At 53.2% G+C, this 21,219-nt stretch overlaps 1 protein-coding gene across 11 annotated transcripts in view; it reads left to right on the top strand.

Annotated features, from left to right (window-relative positions):
- Positions 1-21,219, top strand: part of TNS1 (tensin 1) — a 280,050-nt gene that overhangs the window by 220,990 nt on the left and 37,841 nt on the right. For 8 of the 11 annotated variants that reach the window (XM_050916918.1, XM_050916921.1, XM_050916928.1 and 5 more), the window contains 5 exons: positions 2,320-2,406; positions 14,240-14,436; positions 14,744-14,819; positions 17,919-18,011; positions 20,269-20,304. In XM_050916918.1, coding sequence (XP_050772875.1) covers positions 2,320-2,406; positions 14,240-14,436; positions 14,744-14,819; positions 17,919-18,011; positions 20,269-20,304 — 489 coding nt within the window. The remainder of the gene's footprint in view (positions 1-2,319; positions 2,407-14,239; positions 14,437-14,743; positions 14,820-17,918; positions 18,012-20,268; positions 20,305-21,219) is intronic. The other 3 variants (XM_050916920.1, XM_050916922.1, XM_050916923.1) reach the window with 3 other exon arrangements.

Genomic DNA, 21,219 nt, shown 5'->3' with positions numbered 1-21,219 from the left:
ATCTCCATATTATTATATATCCCACCCCAGGCTACAGGGAAATCATTGAGCAAAAACAGGTTATGAAGAGATTTTTAAAAAACCGAAACCAACACTGGCGTCTGTGATAATTTCTGCCCCCCATTACATCCCAGAGCCTTTCCCCGGCTACTGAACGGATAGCGCATTCAAACCACTTCACTCGGTCCTGAAATGCAGCCACCTCTGACGTGGAGCGTGGTAGCTGCTTAACAGTGCCCAGCCACAGGGTGACATAGGTTAGGACAGGAAAGGAGCCCGCAAACCATTTCTGGGAGTTGAAGCGGGAGGGTAATTTATGGGTCGCTTTGGCCAGGCCATCAGCGCTCAGACCCCAACTTCAAGAAAACATTTTGAGGTGCTTAAAGGCTGCCTGTGCTTAGGACTTGGTTGTTACGTGCCATCTCCAAGAGTACCAGCCTGGGGCACTGGGTTTAGGACTGAGTCCCAGAGTGTTGAATCACCCTGCGTCGGCCCAGATTCTCCTCTGATCCGAGTGCCGCCCGGGCCAGGTGCTGCTTGGTCGTGGGATGCGGTTCTCTGCCTGTCCTAGGAGGTGAGGGCCCGGGGCGAGGCTGGGGATGGGCTCACACTGGGAGCTGTCCCTGGAGCAGGGCCATATGTGGCAATTGGAGGGAAGAATAGCTCAGCACACAGCGGCGTGTTTACATCAGGGGAGAACAAGGTGTCCTGAAAGCAGAGCTAGCAGCACGTGGCGTGAGGCGGGAGCTGTGGAGGCTGCGGGAGAGTAGATGAGAGGCGACGCTGCTGGCATGGGGAGGGGGTTATTTATGGCCCTCGCTGCTATAAGTTGCCTGTTAGTCCCAAGGCAAGTATGTGGAGAATTTCACACAACATCCTCCTCCCTGGGACTTGCAATCATGACAACTCCAATTTCCTGCGGCTGGCTGGGGGTGCCACCGTGAGATTACACAGGATTGGGGCTGAATTTCAGCAGTCCCCGCCCAGAGAGACCCTGCTGCCTGCCAGCCCCAGATCCTGGGGACCTGCGATGGATCCAGAAAGCACCTGCAGCGGCTGCACCAGAGACCCCTCAATGAGAGTTTGTTCATTACCAATGGGCTGATCCTCTAACGTCAGAACAGCCAGAGTGGGTCAGATCAAAGGTCCCTCCAGCCCAGTGTCCTGTCTGCCAACAGTGGCTGGTGCCAGGTGCCCCAGAGGGAATGAGCAGACCAGGGAATCATCAACATACAACTGATCCATCCCCTGTCGCCCATTCCCAGATCCTGGCAAACAAAGGCTAGAGACACCACACCTGCCCATCCCTTGCACCCAAAGCGGCTGATGCGCTGTGCTGGATTCTCCACTGCTCTCTGTGGTCGTTTACATGAGGGGGTGTAAGATGCTCCAGTTCTCCACTTGCTGGCACCTGGGGGGCAGGTAGCATTTTAGACCTGCCGTATGCTCAGACCACTTGGCTTTCTGACCTCTGTCCTGGCGGGCTGGACTCTAGTTAGAGCTGGGCCCTCTTTCTGGTTCTCCAGCCCTTCAGTCCATTCCCCGGTTCTCCCTTAAGGAGCCCTCTCCCCATTGGGTCCATGCAGACACTTGCTGTTCCCTGCCCCACCCCTCCATCCTTCCAGTAATGCCCGCGGGCCTTGTGACTTCCTCGCTGAGCTCGGCCAAAGCATGTGAGGTTTGCGTGTGACAATGGAGGGGGAGCTCCCTCGGGAAGCTGGGTTCCCTCCCCGGGGTTGCGGGCGGGGGTCGCTTGGATTGGCGGCACCACTCACCCAGGTGGCAGAGCTGGGCCATGGTAGCCCTTGGTCAGATAACATAACATGCCCTCCAAGATCCCTCCAATCACACCTGCGGGGTCTGTTCCCAGCCTCATGCATGCAGCCACCTCTGGGCTGGGCCCCCCGAGTGTTTGCTGTTTGGCATGTATTGAAAGGAGGCATCGGTCCATTTAATTCTTCACTGTTTTCCCAGAAAACAAAATTCAGCTGGTGCCCAGACACGGCGGTTGCTCCATTCACCAAGCCATCCCGACCCCTTTCCTTCCCTTCTGGGGTAAGAAGGACGGGTCCCTGTTCTGGGGTGGCAGGGACCTCCAGTGCGTGCAATCCCCTGCTGCTCCCCCTGCTCCCAGCGTCTCTGGGCTCAGCCACCATTCAACTCAGGGTCCCAACTAATCTTTTCTCGTGTGTTTTTTTTTTTCCTGTCTCCATTGTGGTGTTTGTCCTGTCTGTCTCTCTCCATGGCGGACTGTGTCTCCTCCCTGGCTGACCTCCTCCCATTCCTGCGCTCCTCCCCCCCCTCCACCTCCCCTATCAGAGTACAACGCCAAACTGCGGGGCATCCAGCAGAGCACGAAAGCCCCCCATCCTCCTGTGCACCGACAAAGATCCTTCTCCTTTGCTGGTTTGTTCCGTTCCTCCTTCCTCTTTCGCTCTGCTCCCCCCTGCTCTTCTGCATGCTGGATGGCTCCCCTCGGTCGCATGGACACAGTGTGGCAGGGTTTTTTAGCACGCCCTGGTAGGGGGTGGGGGAGCTGCTCAGAGTCCAGTGTAGTGGGGCAGGATGGGCTGATCCCCACCATGGCAGAGCCTCCCCGCCCGAAGTCCAGTCACTGGGAAATCCCAGCCTGACAGCGGTGCAGATGCCTTTAGCTGACACACGCCCTTTGGGACAGTCACAGGGAAATCCCCGTCTGTACCATGGTGCCTCACAGGACTGGATTCTGGGTAGATCTCTCCTCCCAGCTACAGTGCTCCTCGTTTTTTCCTTGGCTTTCAGGCTCTCTTTCCCTGCCTGGGTGTTTGACTGGCTTGAGAGGGATGCCAGGGGCACTAGATTCGGTCCGTTCTCAGAGGGCAGCCCTGGAGCAGCTACAGGCATACAGGAGGTCACTGGCAAAGGGAGACTTGCTTGCCCAATTGCTGTGTGTGCATGGGGAGGGGCGGCACACAGAGGGTTAACTGTCCAAATCTAGGGGGGAGGCTGGTGAGGGGCTGTCACCAGCGTGGATTTATTCTGAGGTGGCAATGTATATAAAAGTGCTGCAGAGAGTCCGGCTTTGATCTTTTCTGCTGGATGTGGAAACAGGCACTGAAATCTCTCCAGGCTAACCCTGAACCCCACAACGTCCACATGGTCCCATGCAGCCGTGTGTGTGTGTGTGTGTGTGTGGTGTACTCAATGGTTCCTCTCTCAGTGGGTCGTTGTCGGGGCAAAGACTCCAAAAGGGTTGTGATCCGCTGTCTGGAGCGCACACGCTCAGGGCTGCATGTCTCGCAGGGGGGCTACGCCACGGGGCCTTCTTTTAAAGCAGAACTTCCGAGTCCTCACTGCCGCATTGGAGAGGTTAAAGAATCCACCTCTGGCTGCTTGTTTGACTTCAGGCTCTGGCTGGGGCAGTAGCCTGCTTGATGTTGGATTCAGAGCAAACTTTTTCTCACCCATCTACCCTGGGATCCGTCCAGCTCCCTCTGGAACCAGTGGAAAGATCCAGTGGGGGTTGCGTCTGGCCCCTCATGTGAGCAGAGCAGCTCGGAGAGGAGAATGGCAGTAGGGGCCAGGTGGTAGGTGGAGGGGAGGGAGACTGGATGGAGTTTGGGATGGGGTTCGCTATGAAGGATGGATGCGCATGTTGCAGTGGTGTCTGGTCTTCTGCTGTGTTGAGCTGAAGACTCGTGAATCTTCCGAGCTTGCAACACAAAGTGATTTGATTACATGTACAGCTACCGCCGTGTCTGTTTCACTATGATAAATGGAACGATGCCGTCAGCTGGTTCGGGCCTGAAATGGAACCTTGCTCTGGAATTGCTCGAACTGGGTAGGGCACCAGGGCAGAGAGATTAGCAGCCCAGGCGCGGAACCAGGCGAGGAAGCCGGCAGCTTGCTAAACAGCTAGGACGTGTGTAAGGTCAGCCGTCCACGGACAGAGCAGTAACTCAGAGGGTGAAGTGGCAAGGGGAGGGGAGAGGCAAATGAAACAGAGATGGTATTGCTGTAGAGTGGCCATTCATCCCTTTTTGGCCAGGACAGTCCCTTTTTTAAGCCCTGACCCAGAGGTCCTGACTTTTTTTGGCAAAAGAGGGCATTTGTCCTCTTTGTCTTGGTTGGCAAGAGCAAATGGAACAAATGCCCATTTTTATCAAAAAAAAGTGGGGGTGGGGTGCAGAGGACTGTGCAGGGGATGGGGGGTGAGCAAGGATGCCAGCCCTGTGTGGGGGAGCAGGTGGGGGCTGGGCTGGAGCTGGAGGGAGGAAGGGATCCAGTGATAAGCGACTGATTTACATAAGCTGAGTGTGATGAAGTGGGACTTTTCTTAACATTTTCTTTGAATACTGTGTGGGTGCCTCAGTTTCCCCTATGCATTTCTTAAGTCTCCAGGGTGCATAAATGGCCGACACTCTGTCTCCTGGCAACAAATGGCCGGGGCCCTTCCCCGCTGCAAGGGGATGGCTAAAGGTGAACAAAGAGATCAGGTGACTTCCTGGCCCGGGAAAGAGACAAAGGTCAGAGAGGAGGGGCTGGAGGGGGTTTCAGTTTGGAGCTGGCTGGGGATGGGAAGTGAAGGCAGATGGGGTTGTCTGGCTCGTGGGACCCGAGAATGGACCCGGCCAAGGGGTCCCATTCTCTGTACCTACAAGCTCTGTGTTAGACTGTGTTCCTGTCATCTAATAAACCTCTGTTTTACTGGCTGGCTGAGAGTCACGTCTGACTGCAAAGTGGGGGTGCAGGACCCTGTGGCTTCCACAGGACTCCGCCTGGGTGGGCTCGCTGTGGGAAGCGCACGGAGGGGCAGAGGATGCTGAATGCACCAAGGTCAGACCAGGAGGTGAAGCCGTGTGAGCTTCTTGCCCTGAACAAGTCTGCTCCGAGGGAGAGGAGGCTCCCCAAAGTCCTGACTGGCTTTGTGGGGAGCAGTTCCAGAGCATCGCCCAGGGACTCCGTGACACTGAGGCTCTGGCTTCCTGGGATTTAAGCCTATCCTGGAGAGACTCTGAATGGGGCAGAGCTTTGTTCAGTGGGTGACCATGGCCCCTCTGCAGGGTGGGGACTCTAGGTTTTTGCTTCAGGTTTCGACTGAGAACAGGTCCCTAGTTTGGATGGCAAAGCACACAGGAATGTCTCCTTACTGAGCTGGATAGATCTCAGTGCTGCACGGCTGAGGGGGTCAGGAGTGTTGGAGCATAATTAGGTGTTGAGGGGAAGGCCAGGAGTCAGTGGATCTGGCTCGTGTTAACGAGCATCAGGGGGAAGCCGATTAGCCATGGTAGAGCAATTCTTGGAGCACTCGAGAAGGACCTTGCATGGTAACAGTTTTCAGAGTGGTAGCCGGGCTAGTCTGTATCAGCAAAAAGAACAGGAGGACTTGTGGCACCTTAGAGACTAACACATTTATTTGAGCACAAGCTTTTGTGGGCTAAAACCCACTTCATCGGATTCATGCAGGTGAAAGTACAGTAGGAAGATATATATACACTGAGAACATGAAAAAAGTGGAGGTTTCCATACCAACTCTTAACGAGAGTAATCAATTAAGGTAGGCTATTAGCAGGAGAAAAAAAAACTTTTGTAGTGATAATCAGGATGGCCCATTTCCAACCGTTAGGAAGGTGTGAGTAACAGTAGGGGAAAAATTACCCTGGGGAAATAGTTTTTACTTTGTGTAATGACCCATCCACTCCCAGTCTTTATTCAAGCCTAATTTAATGGTGCCCAGTTTGCAAATTAATTCCAATTCTGCAGTTTTGTGCAAACTGGACTAGGGGAGCTCTGGCCGTGCTGCCTTCCGTCCCAGTGCTTCGGGGCTGTGGGGCTGTGGCTGCGACACCCACTCTGGGGCTGGGAGGAGGAGGCTGGGGGCGCTCCGGGGCTGCGGGGGAGAGCCTGTGATGGGGGCTGGCGGCTGCAGTTGGGCCTCTGGGCTCGGGCGGGGGAGAGCGGAAGGGGCTAGCCTCCCCCAGCTGGCGGTTCATGCACCTCCCATGTCAGAGATGCAACCCCATGCTCTGGGTGTCCCTACCCTCTGACTGCCAGGAGCTGGGAGTGGACGACAGGGATGGGTCACTCGATGATTGCCTGTTCTGTTCATTCCCTCTGGGGCATCTGGCATTGGCCAATGTTGGAAGACAGGATACTGGGCTACACAGACCATTGATCTGGCCCAATGTGACTGTTCTTATGTAAGGAGCCAGGATACATCACTGTGGCCTGGTCTGGGCATACTGGGATCTGTTGCCTCCCTTGGCTGTGTCACCATATAACAGGTGTTCCAGACACAGCCCAGCACGTGGCCAGACACGGTCCCGAGTGGGCAAAGTCATGTCTTCTTTACGTAGGTGGCCGAGTCATCTCCTGTGCTGCTGGCCACTGACAAACCACCAGGCAAAGCCATTGCTGAGCAGAAGCGCCGCTGAGCGAGCCCGACACTCGCTGTGAGTGAAGAGGGCCGTGCTGTATGCCTGCTCAGAATGTGCTCGTAGGTTTCCCCAGGAGCGGGGGACATACCATTTCATTTGAAAAGAGCACTTTGCGAGGCCTGGAATTGCTGAGTTGCGCTTCGCTGAGAGCCCGTGTTCCCCTCTGTCTGACTATCCCAGCCTGCGAGCGTTCCCATTCCTGGCTCCCAAACAATGAGCTCCTTTTTCTTCTGTTTGTTTCCCACATGTTGGGAAGAGAGAAGACAGGCCGGGGCATTGATGGGTGCACAAGCGGGCCCGTCCTGCCCAGGGAGAGGTTGTGAAAGAGGAGATTGAAATGGGCACGGCCTGGCATGGCCCAGCGTTGGCTGCTGCTGCGTTCGGGGTGGGAATGGAATGTGTGCAGTGGGGGAAGGAGCTGCCTTTCAGGCTTCTCCTGCATCCATTAGCAGAGCAACTTTCTTCCGCTCAGTGCCGATCCTCATGTTGCCTTTCCGCCCCTCACCGCCGCCTCTTGCTCTGCATCCCGATGTTTCCCCAATTGGGGTCTTCGGCAAGTCACAGCCAGCCCCCTGTGGCTTTCCTCTCTCTTCTCACCGTGGAAGAATGGGGCGTTCCTGCCCCTTTTCCTCACTGACCCTCTTACTCGGCAAGCACCTGCCTTGACTTTCCGTTGTGCTCAGGTCACTCAGAGTGGCTCTGAAGGCTGCAGAGCTCACAAGGCCGTTCCGGGGTGCAAGCAGTTAGCATCTGGGACTGCTGAATCCCTTAAAGCCACTGTTATGAACCCTCCATATTCAGGTGCATTTGCCCCCCAGGCTTTTAATTGGGTGTATGGCCCTGAGATTTAGGAAACGTGTGTGTGTGTGTGTGTGTGTGTGTGTGTGTGTGTGTGTGTGTGTGTGTGTGTGTGTGTGTGTGTGTGTGTGTGTGTGTGTGTGTGTGTGTGTGTGTGTGTGTGTTAGGGTGACCACATGTCCTGATTTAACAGGGACAATCCTGATATTTGGGGCTTTTCCTTACATAGGTGCCTATTACTCCCATCTTCTGTCCTGTTTTTTCACACTTGCTATTTGGTCACCCTAGCGTGTGTGTTTGTGTGTGTGTGTGCACATGCTGGGGGCATCACACAAGGATTGCACAATTATAGTCTGCCCTGGGCTGGCCTTATGCAGCAAAGTGCCTGTGATGTGTTGGACCCCTTGGGACACCACTGAGCCCACCTGTTATGCCATGTTGGGCCCCCTTTGTACCTGTCTTGCTGAGCCAGGCTATTAAAGCCTCCCCTAACACACACACTGGCAGGGACACCCCCGGCTGCAGATCAGCTCTGGGAAGACTCAGCTTAAGGGATTTGCTCCAGCACTCTGGTGCTCACTCCTTTTATGAGGTACAAACCCAAAGGTTTTATGAAATTCACCCCCTCCCTCAATGTGGAGAGAGGTGTGCACACTTCTTCCCCCCCACCCCATGTGGAATTACAGAAACTGGGTATAATAATAAACACAACAAATTTTATTAACTATAAAAGGCAGATTTTAAGTGGTAAAAGAGGTAACAAACAGAACAAAGCAGATTAATAAGCATATGAAATGACACACACAAACTAAGCTAGTTTCACTAAAGAAATTGGTTACAAATTGTATTTCCCTCTCTAGATATTGTTGCAGGCAGGTTGCCACGTTTCTGTGGCTCAGAGTCACCATTATATTCCTTTTCAGACTGGCCCCGGTCTCAGCCTGAACTGCCCCCTGCCTTCCCTTTTGCAGTCTTTCTTCTTGGGCAAACAGGCCGTGGAGAGAAGTCCCGTTTGCCGTCCTCCCTGCCCATAAACAGGATTTACATCAGGCGGGAATCCGCTGTTTCCCAAACTTGACCACCCCCCCTCCCCTTCCAGTGGAAAGTTACAAGAGGTCCCAGGTGATGTTTAGGATCAGGTGACAAGAGCACCTGACTGTGTAGGATCACAGCAGCCATGAGTCAGGGGCAGTATGGAGCGTCGACAGGAAGGCCAAACGTTTCATAGTCCGTTGTCCTCGCTGGTGGGCCATGATCCCTGACTGGCTTCTCCATTGTTGTACCCGAAGTGTCAGCAGTGGGTGTCACCCAAAGTAGCATAATGGAAATACAGATTCGTGGTCAATAGTCCTAATGTCAGATACAGAAATAATACAGGCACACAGATTGGGTAATCACATTCAGGAAATCAGAACCTTTCCAGTGCTATCTCACATGAGCCATCTGGCATAAAGGACATCTCGGTTATGCCGTATTCATATCATAAGCATATTTCCATAAAGAATATGGAATGACATGTCACGGTGCCCTCCTGGCATCTCCTGGGTCTCTCCTTGGAGCATTCAGCATCCTCTGCCCCTCCGTGCACTTCCCACAGCAAGTCCGCCCAGGCGGGGTCTTGGGGAAGCCAGAGGACCTGCATGCACCCCTACTTCGCAGTCAGACGTGACTTTTAGCCAGCCAGTAAAACAGAGGTTTATTAGATGACAGGAACATGGTCTAAAACAGAGCTTGTAGGTACCGCAAACCGGACCCCTCAGCCGGGTCCATTCTGGGGACCAGGCCTTTGTCTCTTTCCCGGGCCAGGAGGTCACCTGATCTCTTTGTTCACCTTTAGCCGTCCCTTTGCAGGGGGGAAGGACCCTTGCCATTTGTTGCCAGGAGACAGAGTGTTGGCCATTTATGTTGCTGGAGGCTTAAGAAATGCATAGGGGAAACTGAGGCACCCACACAGTATTCAGAGGAAACATTAAGAACAGCCCCACTTCATTACAGCCTCACCCAAGCAGACCAAGCCTTGCAGACATGTAACATGCAGCATGCAACCAGTCGTAGTTAATGGGGACGACTTGCTGCTTAAAGATAAGCAGGTGCACGCGTGATGGTCACCGGCGTGGTTACAGGTGGAGCGGAGGTAGGGGCCTCCTGAGCTAAAAGCAGGTGTTGTTCCAGCTTGAGCTAAAGACCCAAGCTCCAGCAGTGGGCAGGTATTTAGGTGCCTAACTCCCATTGGTTTCATTGTATTGATTTCAGTGGGACCTGAGCACCTAAATACCTTCAAGCTCTTGGGTCTTAGGCCTAACTAACTAACTGGACACAAATCGCTACTCACTGCACCAAGCAAAGGTTTTTTCCTTCCCAGTCTAGTCATCTTGGGGCGTCACTTAACGAAAGTGGGTAGGAAATTACCCCTGGAAATGTGATATTGTGAACATTGATTGTCTGCCTTTCCACGAGGGCAGCATGGGCTCCACCACACAGCTTCTCACGCCCCGGGCACCGTCCTGTGGGAAGCCTGGCGTGCCACCGCCCGCTCATGACGAGCCTTCCTCCACCCAGCCTGCACAATGAGGCTCTTACCCACAGAGTGGCTCATTTCCGCTTCGGTGGCTTCTGCTGCATTCACTGGCCCTGGGAAGGCCAGTACACTCAGCAAATGACCGACATGCGGCAGGCTCCAGCAGACTGGATGGGCGAATTTCGTTCCAGAGTTGCTGCTAATGGAATTTCCCAGCCTGCATCAATTATGTGGGCAAGCTCCATTTGGGCTGTGTGCCGGCTTCCAGCTCTCTTGCATCTCCCCAGCATGGTGATTTTGTGATTATCATCGTTACTGTGATTATTATTTAGAAACTCACTTGGAAAGGCTTAATCTTTCAGCAATGTGTCTAAGCAGCCTGTGCCAGGAACTTGCAGCCAACTTTCTCCCCACTTTGTTAGCAGCTTTTTCAAGATCTGAAGAGGGAGGATGGGGCGAGGTCAGAGATTGAGGAATAGTTCTCTGGAAGTCAGCAAGAGCCAGGGGGCAACCCGATGGCTTTTCAGAGGCCTCTGTGAAAGAAGTTGGGGTTCTCAGTCCATTTTCTAGGGCCCAATGTTATGCTAAATTCCTCTAGGCAGGATCTATAGGGTGGCTCCCTAGAGGGGAGAGAGAGAGAGTGCCTGTGTGTGGCAAACTGGACCCAGGCTGATGAAAGGACAGAGTGTATATCTGAGAGGACAATAGAGGGTTCTGAGTGTCTCTAAGCTGCAATGTGTGTGTCTGTCTGCTGAGGGTGACATGGGGGAGGTACTGGCAAAGATGAGTTACGGGGGAGTGCTGGCAGCATATATGTCTTTGGGTAATGCTGGTGCGTCTGTACTTACTGGTTTCATTTTCAGTTTATTGTGTAACAGTCTCTTGTGCTTCTACAGCACCTTTCATCCCAAAGGATCCCACAGCGTTCGCAAACGATCTCTGCAGAGGTCACTTCTCCCGGCCTTGAAATGCAGCTGCGTCTGGGGTGCAGAGCTGTGCAGCAGAAGAGAGACAAGAGATGGGGACATTTTGGGCCAGGGCCAAACCCCAGCACTGACATAATGTGCCATGGGATCTTTAATATCCCCACCGCGCAGACAGGGCCTCAAGATTGTTAAGCAGCCCCCTTTTAAAGGGCCACGTACGTCAGTGTCATGGGAACTCCAAAGCGGAGTCTGCCTGGACAGGATCTAAATGTGAAGTTCCTAAGCAGTAGGGAGAAATGGGTGTAAATGCGCCTTGAGCCGGCTCCTCATCCCTTCCTAACACCCTGGTGCAGCCCCCTCCCTGGCTCATTGATGCAGCCTGCTGCCCTGCCCCTGTACAGTCTTCTCCCCACCACCCCGTGTAGCCCACTCCCCTCCGCTAGCTCCACTGCCTCCCACTGGCTTGGCAAACCATTTTCTCATTTTGCCCCACCCTGGAGGAAATGCACCCAAAGCATGCTGGGCAATTAGCAGGAACAATCCAACCCCCGTGCCCAGCCGCGCTGAGGGCTGGCTCATTTTGATGGGTGCTTTGTGACCGGTGCAGTTCCATGGAAATCAGTTCTATGCCTGGGGATGCTGTGGGAGTAAATTAGCATCAGCTCCTATGTTGGTCCCTCAGTGGCCATCTGTAAATCCAGCACGTGAAGTCCATAGTGGTCTCCTGGGCTAAAAGACACTGGCATAAGTATGAGCCTTTCTTACTGTTGTGGCTGATTTCCTGGCCTTTGGAGTCGGGATTCCTTGGGCTCGCGTCAATCCTGCGGGCCCTTTTAGAAATCAGATCAAGCAGATTCAAGCTGGTGCCGGGAGCCCGTTCTCCCACTGGTGCCCTATGTGCAAATCACCGAGCTGCTCTGTGCCTCAGTTTCCCCATCTGCAGAGTGGGCGTAAAAGTCTTTCTCCACCTCCCAGCAGGACGCTGAGTGGAGCGTTAATTAGCTAATCGCTGTTGTTTCAGGAGAGGTGCACGGTCTGGGGGAATGGAGCTAGGATCCCTGTCTTAGCAGAACAGCGTACTGCTGCTTGCTCGGCATGATTAGCAATTCCCTCTTCTTCCTTCCCTCCGGGATTTCCCTCTGGGCCAGGTGCTGCATGTTAGTTGGTGTCATTGCCATGGAGACAGCTGCCCTCCCCCTCTGCTAAAGTGGACATCTGTACTTAGGGGCTGGAATCCAGGCCAAACCCTGCTCCCACCTCAGCCTCAAGTGCTCTCCCCGGTGGATTGCCACTCGCAGCGAGAACCCAGCCCACCAAAGGGCTGGAACGCGGCTCTGGTTCTCACCCTCAGCTTTACAAAGCCTGCAGGCCTCTCCCCAGGGATGTCGCCTCTTTGCAGCCAGGCTGCTGTGTGGGGGGCTGGAAAAGGGGGGCTAGCGGGGATGCAAACAAAGACGTGAACTGGAATGTGCTCCAGATTCCTGGCACGGAGACCTATTTTCCCTGGCCGGGCTCTGAGATGCACTTCTCTAGGGCTTGTTCCCTTGGACGGGGGCAGGGGGAGGGCGCTCAGGCTGTGGGGACCATCCCTGGCTCCGTTGGCTGGACTTGCTTGACCCCTCTGCTCAGAAGAGTCCCTTCAGGGTGCCCGTCGCATCGCCACCAGCCCGGGTCTCTCTTGAGCTCTGTCTCCCGCCTGCTGCTCCCGGGCCTTGCAGCGGGTCCTATGCCTGTAGCATACACTTCACTCTCATCGATTGCTGTGGGCTGGGTCCGATTCCCTGTCCAAAAGCCACCATCACAGCTGGCTCTGCTGCCTGAGCCAATGCTTGGCTAAGTCAAACTCCCATGCACTGCAGTGGCCTTCCACCCAGGCCCTGAATTGGTACCTCTGCTGGCAGCCTCCAAAGCAAGGAGGAGGATTGAGACCCTTGCTAGCCAGAGACCCAAGTTCAATCCCCTGCTCTGGCCCCCATGACTTGTGTGGCCTTGGACAAGTCATTTAATCTCCACGTGCCTCAGTTCTCATCTGTAAAATGGGGAAAGCACCCTTCCTACTGGGGTGTAATGGAGATTCAGGCACTCAGATGTGATGGGAATGGGAGATGCAAAATCTTAATGGTTATTTGTGGTGCATTTTCCATCCCATTGGAGTCTGTGGAAATGGCAGGTGCCCTGCAGATCAGGCCTTGCGTGTTACAAAGGCCACTTTCCCTATCATTGACAGGCATCCACCTCTGAGCGAAAGGCAGCTTTGCGCTGATTCTGGGCGTAGGGCTTGGAGTGCCGGTGGCTGGGTGCTGTGGGTGGCCTGTGCCAGACAGGAGGTCAGACTGGATAATCCACAGGTCCCTTCTGGCCTTAAACCCATGCCGCTAACATCCAGCTTGGTCTTGGTTCAGCGCGGGCAGGCTGAGCTTGATGACCCCTCGAGGTCCCTGCTCCCAGCCCTCCAGGTCTCTGATCATCTGGGCAGCACAGCAGCCACGCAGGACAGAAAGGGAAGAGTTATTGTCTGCAGAGGAATTCCCAGGGTATTGGGAGAATAACCACTTGGCCAGGAAGCCAGAGCCTAGCCTCGCTCTTTAGGAAGGAGCCATATCTGGCTTCAAGACTGAGCTTGATAAGTTTATGGAGGGGATAGTATGATGGGATAGCCTCATTTTGGCAATTCATTGTTCTTTGACTATTAGTGGTAACTATGCCCAATGGTCTGTGATGGGATGTTAGATGAGGTGGGATCTGAGATACTACAGAGAATTCTTTCCTGGGTGCTGGCTGGTGAGTCTTGCCCACATGCTCAGGGTTTATTTGGAGTCGTGAAGGAATTTTCCTCCAGGGCAGATTGGCAGAGGCCCTGGCTGGGTTTCCGCCTTCCTCTGCAGTGTGGGACACGGGTCTCTTGCCGGAGGATTCTCCGCACCTTGAAGTCTTTAACCATGATTTGAGGATTTCAGTAGCTCAGACATAGGTTAGGGGTTTGATACAGGAGTGAGTGGGTGAGATTCTGTGGCCTGCGTTGTGCAGGAGGTCAGACTAGCTGATCATAATGATCCCTTCTGACCTTGAAATCTATTACTCAATGAGTCTCAGCTTCTTTGATGACCACACGTAATAAGGACTTTTGCTCGATGTCTCCTCTGACCACAAGCCCCTCCTGCAGCATCAATTCCTGTAGCACTGTTCTGGGTATCTACGCAGAGCAAAGGCTGTATTGGCAGTGGGCATATCCGTTCCTTGGTTATCTCTAGGTTGGCATCAGTGTGGCAGGGTGATTTCCCGCACATGCTGTGCCTATCCTGTAGGAATCAGAAGGCTCTAGCTACCTTCGCCTCTATGCGGGCCTCTTAAGGCAGCGCAGATGGCCCGTTAAAAATGTTTGGGGGTAAAGAGTCCTCAGTGAGAGCCCCAAGATGCCAAGGAGCTGGAGTCATCAGGGGAGGAGTGGCTCATGCCTGAGATAAATCACCAACATGCCAGCCGCCACGTGGCTCCCTAAGGGTGAATTTGAACCTAGATGAGCCTGTTGCTGGATATCGTCCTTTTTAACGAGTGCTTCCTGCCATGTGCTTGAATTCCAGGGGTGGAGTCACGGGACAAGTCCCCGGAGGAGCCCGGAGTGCCGAACCGAAGACGCACAACCAGCGACGGCCAGTACGAGAACAGTCCCCAGGAGCCCGGCACGCCTCGGAGCCCCACTGCCCGGTCGCCGGTCCACAGCTTCTCACCAGAGGTGGTCAGCAGCATCGCCGCCAACCCAGGAGGGAGGCCCAAAGAGGTGCTTTTTCCTTGGTCTTTCCCCCTGCTGCTTTGTAGCTGGGCGTGTGGTAATGTGGACAGCGCTGTTGGAGGGGGACCTCGCCATTCAACCCCAGTTGCCAGGTGATGGGAGGAGGGGGCTGAGGCTTGCCAGAGACTCACAAAGAAGCTGAAGAAAGCCCCTAGTTCATTCTGGCAATGAAGCCCCAGTGTCCGTGAGCCTGGGTTGGTGGGTGGCTGTGGATCATGCTTCTTTAATGGGGCCGCGTTTGCCTGGGGTCTGTTTTTGCCACGACTGACTCGGCCTTGCTTGCTTTCTTCCGCAGCCTCATCTCCACAGCTACAAGGAAGCCTTTGAAGAGCTGGAGGGGACCTCTCCAACCAGCCCACCCTCCAGCGGTGGTGAGATCTCTCCCCCAACCCCTGCCTTTCCTGTCTCGCCGCAAACCCCTTATGGTCACGGTCAAATTGTTTTGATTTTTTTCAGCATTTCATTTTTTAGGGTTTTTTTTTTTGACCGAAACGTTTCAATTTTTTGGTTTGAAATGACTTCCTTTCCACATTTCCTTTAATTTTATTTTATAAAAAAACGAAAAACTTTTTCAGACAGTTGACATTGAAACATTTCATCTTGGGTTTCATTTGACTTGGAACAGGTTTTTTTGGTCAACTTTTCGACTTGCTGAAAATTTAGAAAAAATGAGTTTTCTGTTCAATCCCAATACTTTCTTTTTTTGCATTTCCAGCTAACTGAAACATCTGTTATTTGCTCAGCCCTCATTGCTACACACCCAGTTTAGCAGGAGAGTTGTTTTTAACCTCTTTGGTGCCACCCTTTCCCCTCAGAAACACATGTCTGGGCAAGGTCGTTGCCTGTTGGTGATGAAGGGTGAGGCTGTGGCTGGGACGTTCGGCTGCACTGTGAATGTTCAGCACACTGCAAGGGCTTCCTGACAGCAGTTCCTTCTGGGGCTGAATTTCAGAGTGACAGGTTAATCCTATAGGCTTGAGATGTGTCCTGGGGCAACATTTCTTACCCAGTGCAAAACGGGGACTTTTGCATCTCATCCCTGGCCAGCTTCTCCACCAAGCAGGCTCAGATGAACTCCCGAGCAACATCAGAGCTGAATCTTTTGAGATTTGCCTATTGCTGCCACAGACAGGCCCATAGGAAGCCCCCTGATCCAAACAACGCCCCCAGGTTTGGGGGAAGTGCACTTATGAACCAGAACCCCATTTCCAACTGCCCACTTTCCCATGAGAGGGAAATTTGAATCCTCATCCAGATCAGAACCTCACAGCTGGGGCTTCTGTGGTTTGTCGGACTGCGGAGACATGAGTTAATTTCATTTCCGCTAGGAGAGCTGGTGAGTATGACGTTGCTGCTCACTGCAGGCTAGATTTCATGATAGTTTGGGGGTTAAACCCATGTCCTTGCATCTGGCTCTGCCGGAGTCCCCCCCTCTCTGCAACAACCCCCAGCCAATCAGAACCAGGCCCAGCACATTAGCGGTAACACTTGGCTGGAACTTCTTGGCCCGTCCGGAATTGCTTGGTTTCCCAGTAACTCATCTGCATTGAGCAAACAGTTCTAACCAACATAGCAGCCGTGAAAACGTGAGCTCATGAGGACTGGCTTTTGTGTCCATGCCTGCCCCCCACCTCCTCCCGCTGCCAGCGTGGGTGCCCGTCTGAATCTGTAAGTCAGAAGGTTGAAATGCAAGCAGTGGATAAATCTAAAGGAATGTGTCAAGTTTCCTTTAGGGAAGTTGGAGCCTCGTTTGTCTTGTTTTTGCTTTTGGCAGCATTCCCACACCTCTTCTGTGTCCCGAGGTCTCTTCTTCCTGGTTAGAAAAGCCTGGATTGTTTCGAGCTGGTAAAATGCAGTGTCAGGGAGATGGAAATCAATGGCAAGAACTCCACACGCGCACGCACACACACACACATTCTCTAAAGCCTTATTTGTGAGACTTGTAGTATGCTCATCTCACATATACATCTGCCTCTATTTGCTCCATCGCTCCCTGCTTCATATGTGTACCCTATATATAGTATGTGTGCTATATATATGTATATATATACACACACACACACAAACACCTCTTTATACGTACATACCGGCCGCTCTCTGTATAATATATATGTGCTATTGATCTATGGAATACATGCTGTGTGCATTCGTAAACAGGCTGATGGGTATGTGACATGTGTCGCTGCACATCTGGCTGGTTTTCCAGATGTGTATCTATACCATAGGTGTGAAAGTTCATGTTGTGGGCACCGTTTCGGTCTCTACCAGAACTAATCCAGTAGGTAGAGTGAATGCTACGACGTAAAATGTGGACCGTAAGTTAGTTTTTCAAGGGGAAGATTAGGTAATGGGCCTGTTTGGTGAGCATGGTGGTTTGAATTCATGAGGACCGTATTCTGTTCTCGTTTACGCTGGGCTGAATCTGGAGTATCTCGGTTGAAGTCAATGGAGCCCCTCTAGAACTAGGGGATGGAGTTTGGAATCTGGCCCACGGTGTTTTTGTTAATATCAGTCCAAGTCCAGATGAAATGCTGATGTTCTTGGAGGCATCTCTGGCAAACAGTGCCTTGAGAAATGAGCCTCCCCCCGCAGCAGACGCAAACTGGGTGGTCTCTTGTTTTGGAATGTGGAAGTCAGCACCTAGGTTCTAGCCCTAGCTGTGCCACCAACTTCCCGAGTCACTTCGGTCAGGATGTGTTACGTTTGTGTGCCTCAGTTTACCAACCTGTCCAATGAGGAGAGTGCAGCTAAATGCTCTCATAGGGTGGGGAGGTGTCATCAATTAATTGTGGCAGGGAGTCTGAATCAGTGAGCATTGGGGAAGGAGATTTGAGATCCCTGAATTAGAGGTGATGTTATCCAGCCAGGGGGTTGCTGCTTTGCCGACTTACCCAGTGTTAGGATCCCTACAAGCCCCGGGAAGTCATTCCTGCTGGTGGACTGTCCCTAATGGTGGCGATGCCAAGGTGCTCTCGCCTCTAGGAGGCGAGGCCTTTAGGCTCCCAGCACACTCAAGCAGGGTTTATGGGCATCAAAGGAATCTGTAATCCTGCCCCGCCCTCTGGGCCCCTCAATCCATCTTCCTGCAGCTGCCCATAAATCATCAGCAGGGAGTTTCTTTGTCCCCTCCCCCATGTCTAGGTTCCCTCCGCACGCGGCCGGCATCGGGGCTGGCCGAATCACCGTCTCCATAAAAGAGAAGCCAAAGGTGTCACTTCTAATAAGAGGGCCTGCTCTCGGCTCCTGCATTCCTGTGGTTTCTGCAGGCCAGCGGGCTTAAGCGTTTCCAGTTGCACATGCACCTTGCCAGGACATAATGACAGTCATTAAGTAGCACACGTAGCGCTGAGGCTATAAACTCACATTTAGTAACAACCGAGATGACTCTAGGATTTATTGCATTTTAAATTTAATTCCTCTTTTGATACCGCTGGGTTTATTTATTTATTTATTTTCTTGCCTGACTACAGTGCGCTCCCCACCCGGCCTGGCCAAGACCCCGCTGTCTGCATTGGGACTGAAGCCCCATAACCCAGCCGAGATCCTGCTGCAGCCGACGGGAGGTAAGTGAATGGGTGAGGACAGAGGGCTGGTTGCAGACTGAAGGTGCTGAAAGATAGGGGCAGTTCATCCTGGCATCTTATGCCCCGCTCTGCTATATTCAATCAGAGAATCATGCCGCTGCCCAGAGAGGTCGAGGATGCATTGTTTCTCCAGGGGCTTCTGCTGAGGCTGAATTTGCAACATTAGCCCATCAGGGTCACTGAGGCTGACTGGGTTTGGTCACTTGCATGTGCACCCAAGACTTTGAGATGTATGCTGCTGGACAACAATACTGTGCCTCGGGGACTGCGGCCAGTAGAGGAAGGATCTTGTAGCAGCAATGGGGCTGAGAAATATGCCTGTCGAGCATAAGAACATAAGAACAGCTATACTGGGTCAGACCAAAGGTCCATCTAGTCCACTATCCTGTCTGCCGACAGTGGCCAATGGCAGGTGCTTCAGAGGGAATGAACAGAACAGGGTAATTATCGAGTGATCCTTATGTATTGGTATACTAAATTCTGCCTTAGCGCCAGGGGCAGCTTCAGGCCCCAGCACGCCAAGCGCGTGCTTGGGACGGCATGCCATGGGGGGCGCTCTGCTGGTCGCCAGTAGGGCGGCAGGCAGGCGTGCCTGCGGGAGGTCCACTGGAGCTGCGGGACCGGCGACTGGCAGAGTGCCCCCCGTGGCATGACGCCATGCTTGGGGCGGTGAAATGTCTAGAGCTGCCCCTGTTTAGCGCGGGGGGGGGGTCATAGAACCAAAGGTTTAGAAGGGTCCATAAGGGTCATCTAGTCCGACCCCTTGCCAAGATCCAAGGGTGGACTAGCTAGGTGGCCTCTTGAGGGCCCCTGCAGGCCTAGAACCAGGTTACACTCAACCGGTGGGCAGGTTGTCCCTTAGCTGCATACCGTAGGAGTTCTTTGCATTTGCCTCTGAAGCAGTTGGTGCTGGCCACTGTTAGGTCACTGGCCTGGCTGGACATGGGGAGTCTAATCCAGGCTGGCTAGTCCTACATTATCAAACAACAAGCTTCAAGAAGGCAAGGGACTTGCTGTCCGGTAAAGTGGTCGCCCATCACCACCAGCGCTTTGGTTTCTGTGTCACCCTCTCTGTCTGGGCCAGAACCCGAGGTCCTTCCTCAGGGTTAGCGGCCCCCGCTGGGAGCTGTACTGAAGGAGTGCAAGAGGTTGTTGGGATTTGGCTGTCTATGGCTCTGCCCCCCCCCTCCACCCTGACTCCTCCTTTCTCCCTCGCTCTCTCCGCCTTCATGTAGTGGTCTCACCTCGATGCAGGTCAAGAGGGCTGGCGCTAGAGGAAGTACAACCTGCCAGTTAAAACAATATCCAGAACATCCTCTGTCTCTGTGTGAATCCCCAGAGTGCAGTCCCCGGCCCTGCCGCTAACTCCTCTCCTGGCCTGTGACAGCTGTCTCGAGGACAGATCCCAGGGCCCAGGAGCTGTCTTCTAACTCAGACAGATCCCAGCTCACCAGCACCACGCCTCCCCTTCACAGGCTTTCAAGAGCTTCCTTTACAGCCTGTCAGAAGCCATTAGGAGCCTTGTGTCTATCCTGCTAATCGCAGGCAGAGTGAGGCAGAGACTAGAGTTTGCAGTGGGGAAAGCCCCCTTGGGGACCAATTCTGGGGCTGTAGACACCAGCATTTCAGCCGCTGGCATTTTTACAGCCAGGCTATAAATGTGGAGAGTTTAATAGCAGAGAGGCTGATGCACGCCCATAAGAATCGGATGGAAAAACTGCAGCAATAGGAATGTTCCCAGTGGGGTTTTCTTAGCACACGGAGAGCCAATCAGTGTAGGCTCGAGCGGCCTTGCCCCAGACCTGCCGCCTGAACAGGGAAGGCCAATGGCTTCTCAAAGGGTGGAGGGAATTAGAATAATAATTAATAACAACATCCCATTTGGACATAACCCCACTTCCTGCCTGGGGCTTGTCAGTAGGGAAAGGTTAGCGGTGAAGCCATAGGAATGATGCTGCCAGGTGAGTGCGAAGGGCCAGGTGAGTGTTAAACCAATGGGTTTTAGGCACCTAAACACTTTAAAAAACCTGGGCCTCTTTCCTGTTGTTGTGGCAGCTCAGGGGGCTTGCACACATGTAGTTATTTACCAAGATGAACATTAACATAGATCTCTCTCTCTCTCTCTCTCTCTCTCTCTCTCTCTCTCTCTCTCTTCCCTTTGCATCACCGTTTCCTTTCTCTTCCACTGTCTGTCCTTCCCTGCCTTGCTCCTCCGTCTCCCGTCTTTCCCCCTCAGAGCTAGATGGGGAGGCAGTAGTTGAATCTGATGAAGGTAAGAAGGGATATTTTCGCTTTATTCATGCGAACTCTTTTGGCCAAAAGGAGAAGCTGAACTGTTAAGCTCATTAATGCTGAGACATCTGGTTGGCTTGATTTGTGTGGTATGCAGAAGGGTCAAAAGTGCATACAGGATTGTACCACAGTGCGGCCTGCCAGGGAGTTATACGTAGGAGCTAATCTCGAAGCAAATAAATCCAGGTAGAGCTGCCTGAAACTAAAGTGTACAGGAAAATGATCAAATATCCAGGAGTGGCATTTCAACCTCTGCTAATCACTGTTCCTTGTGCTCTCGCATCACTTCCTGTCGCACTGCCTTCTGGCAGGCGGTATTTCCTGGAATGCCGTTCCCACCCCAGTGAATCAGTGTGCCATGAGATCATTGCACTGGCTTCTGCAGAGGTTCGTTCTGAAACCCAGTCAGGATAGTGCCATGAGATAGAGCCGCAGCACCGGGGTACACTGCTCTCTGTCCTTCCTGCATCCCCCGCAATGGGGAAGTCGTGATGCTGACCACTGTTCTTTTCACCTTGATCCATGCTTCCCTTAGTGTGTGTACAGCCAAGGGACATGCCTAGGTGAAAGGGGAAATGTTCATAAGCGCCTACGTTCCATTTTCAAAAGTGGCAGAGCATAAGGCTCCATAGGGCTAGAACCCAGGTTTGCAGGGCTCCGGGTGACTGACATTTCAAGCCACCGCCAGGTAGCTGTAGCAGAGGTGTGATCCATACACTATAAACACTGGGAGCACCACACGCACTGGGCCTGCTGCGACAACAGACACTGCTCTTGTGCTCTGACTCCAGCTCTGACCTTAGGCCCAACTCCTGGTTTCTGACTCCAGCTGTGACCCCTCGCTTGACTCCTGCTCCGTCCACCAGGTCCTACTCCTGCTCTGACCACTAGCCAT

Source organism: Gopherus flavomarginatus, chromosome 10, assembly GCF_025201925.1.
Source record: "Gopherus flavomarginatus isolate rGopFla2 chromosome 10, rGopFla2.mat.asm, whole genome shotgun sequence".
Classification (NCBI taxonomy): Eukaryota; Metazoa; Chordata; order Testudines; family Testudinidae; genus Gopherus; species Gopherus flavomarginatus.
This window is presented reverse-complemented; position numbering and strand designations above follow the sequence as displayed.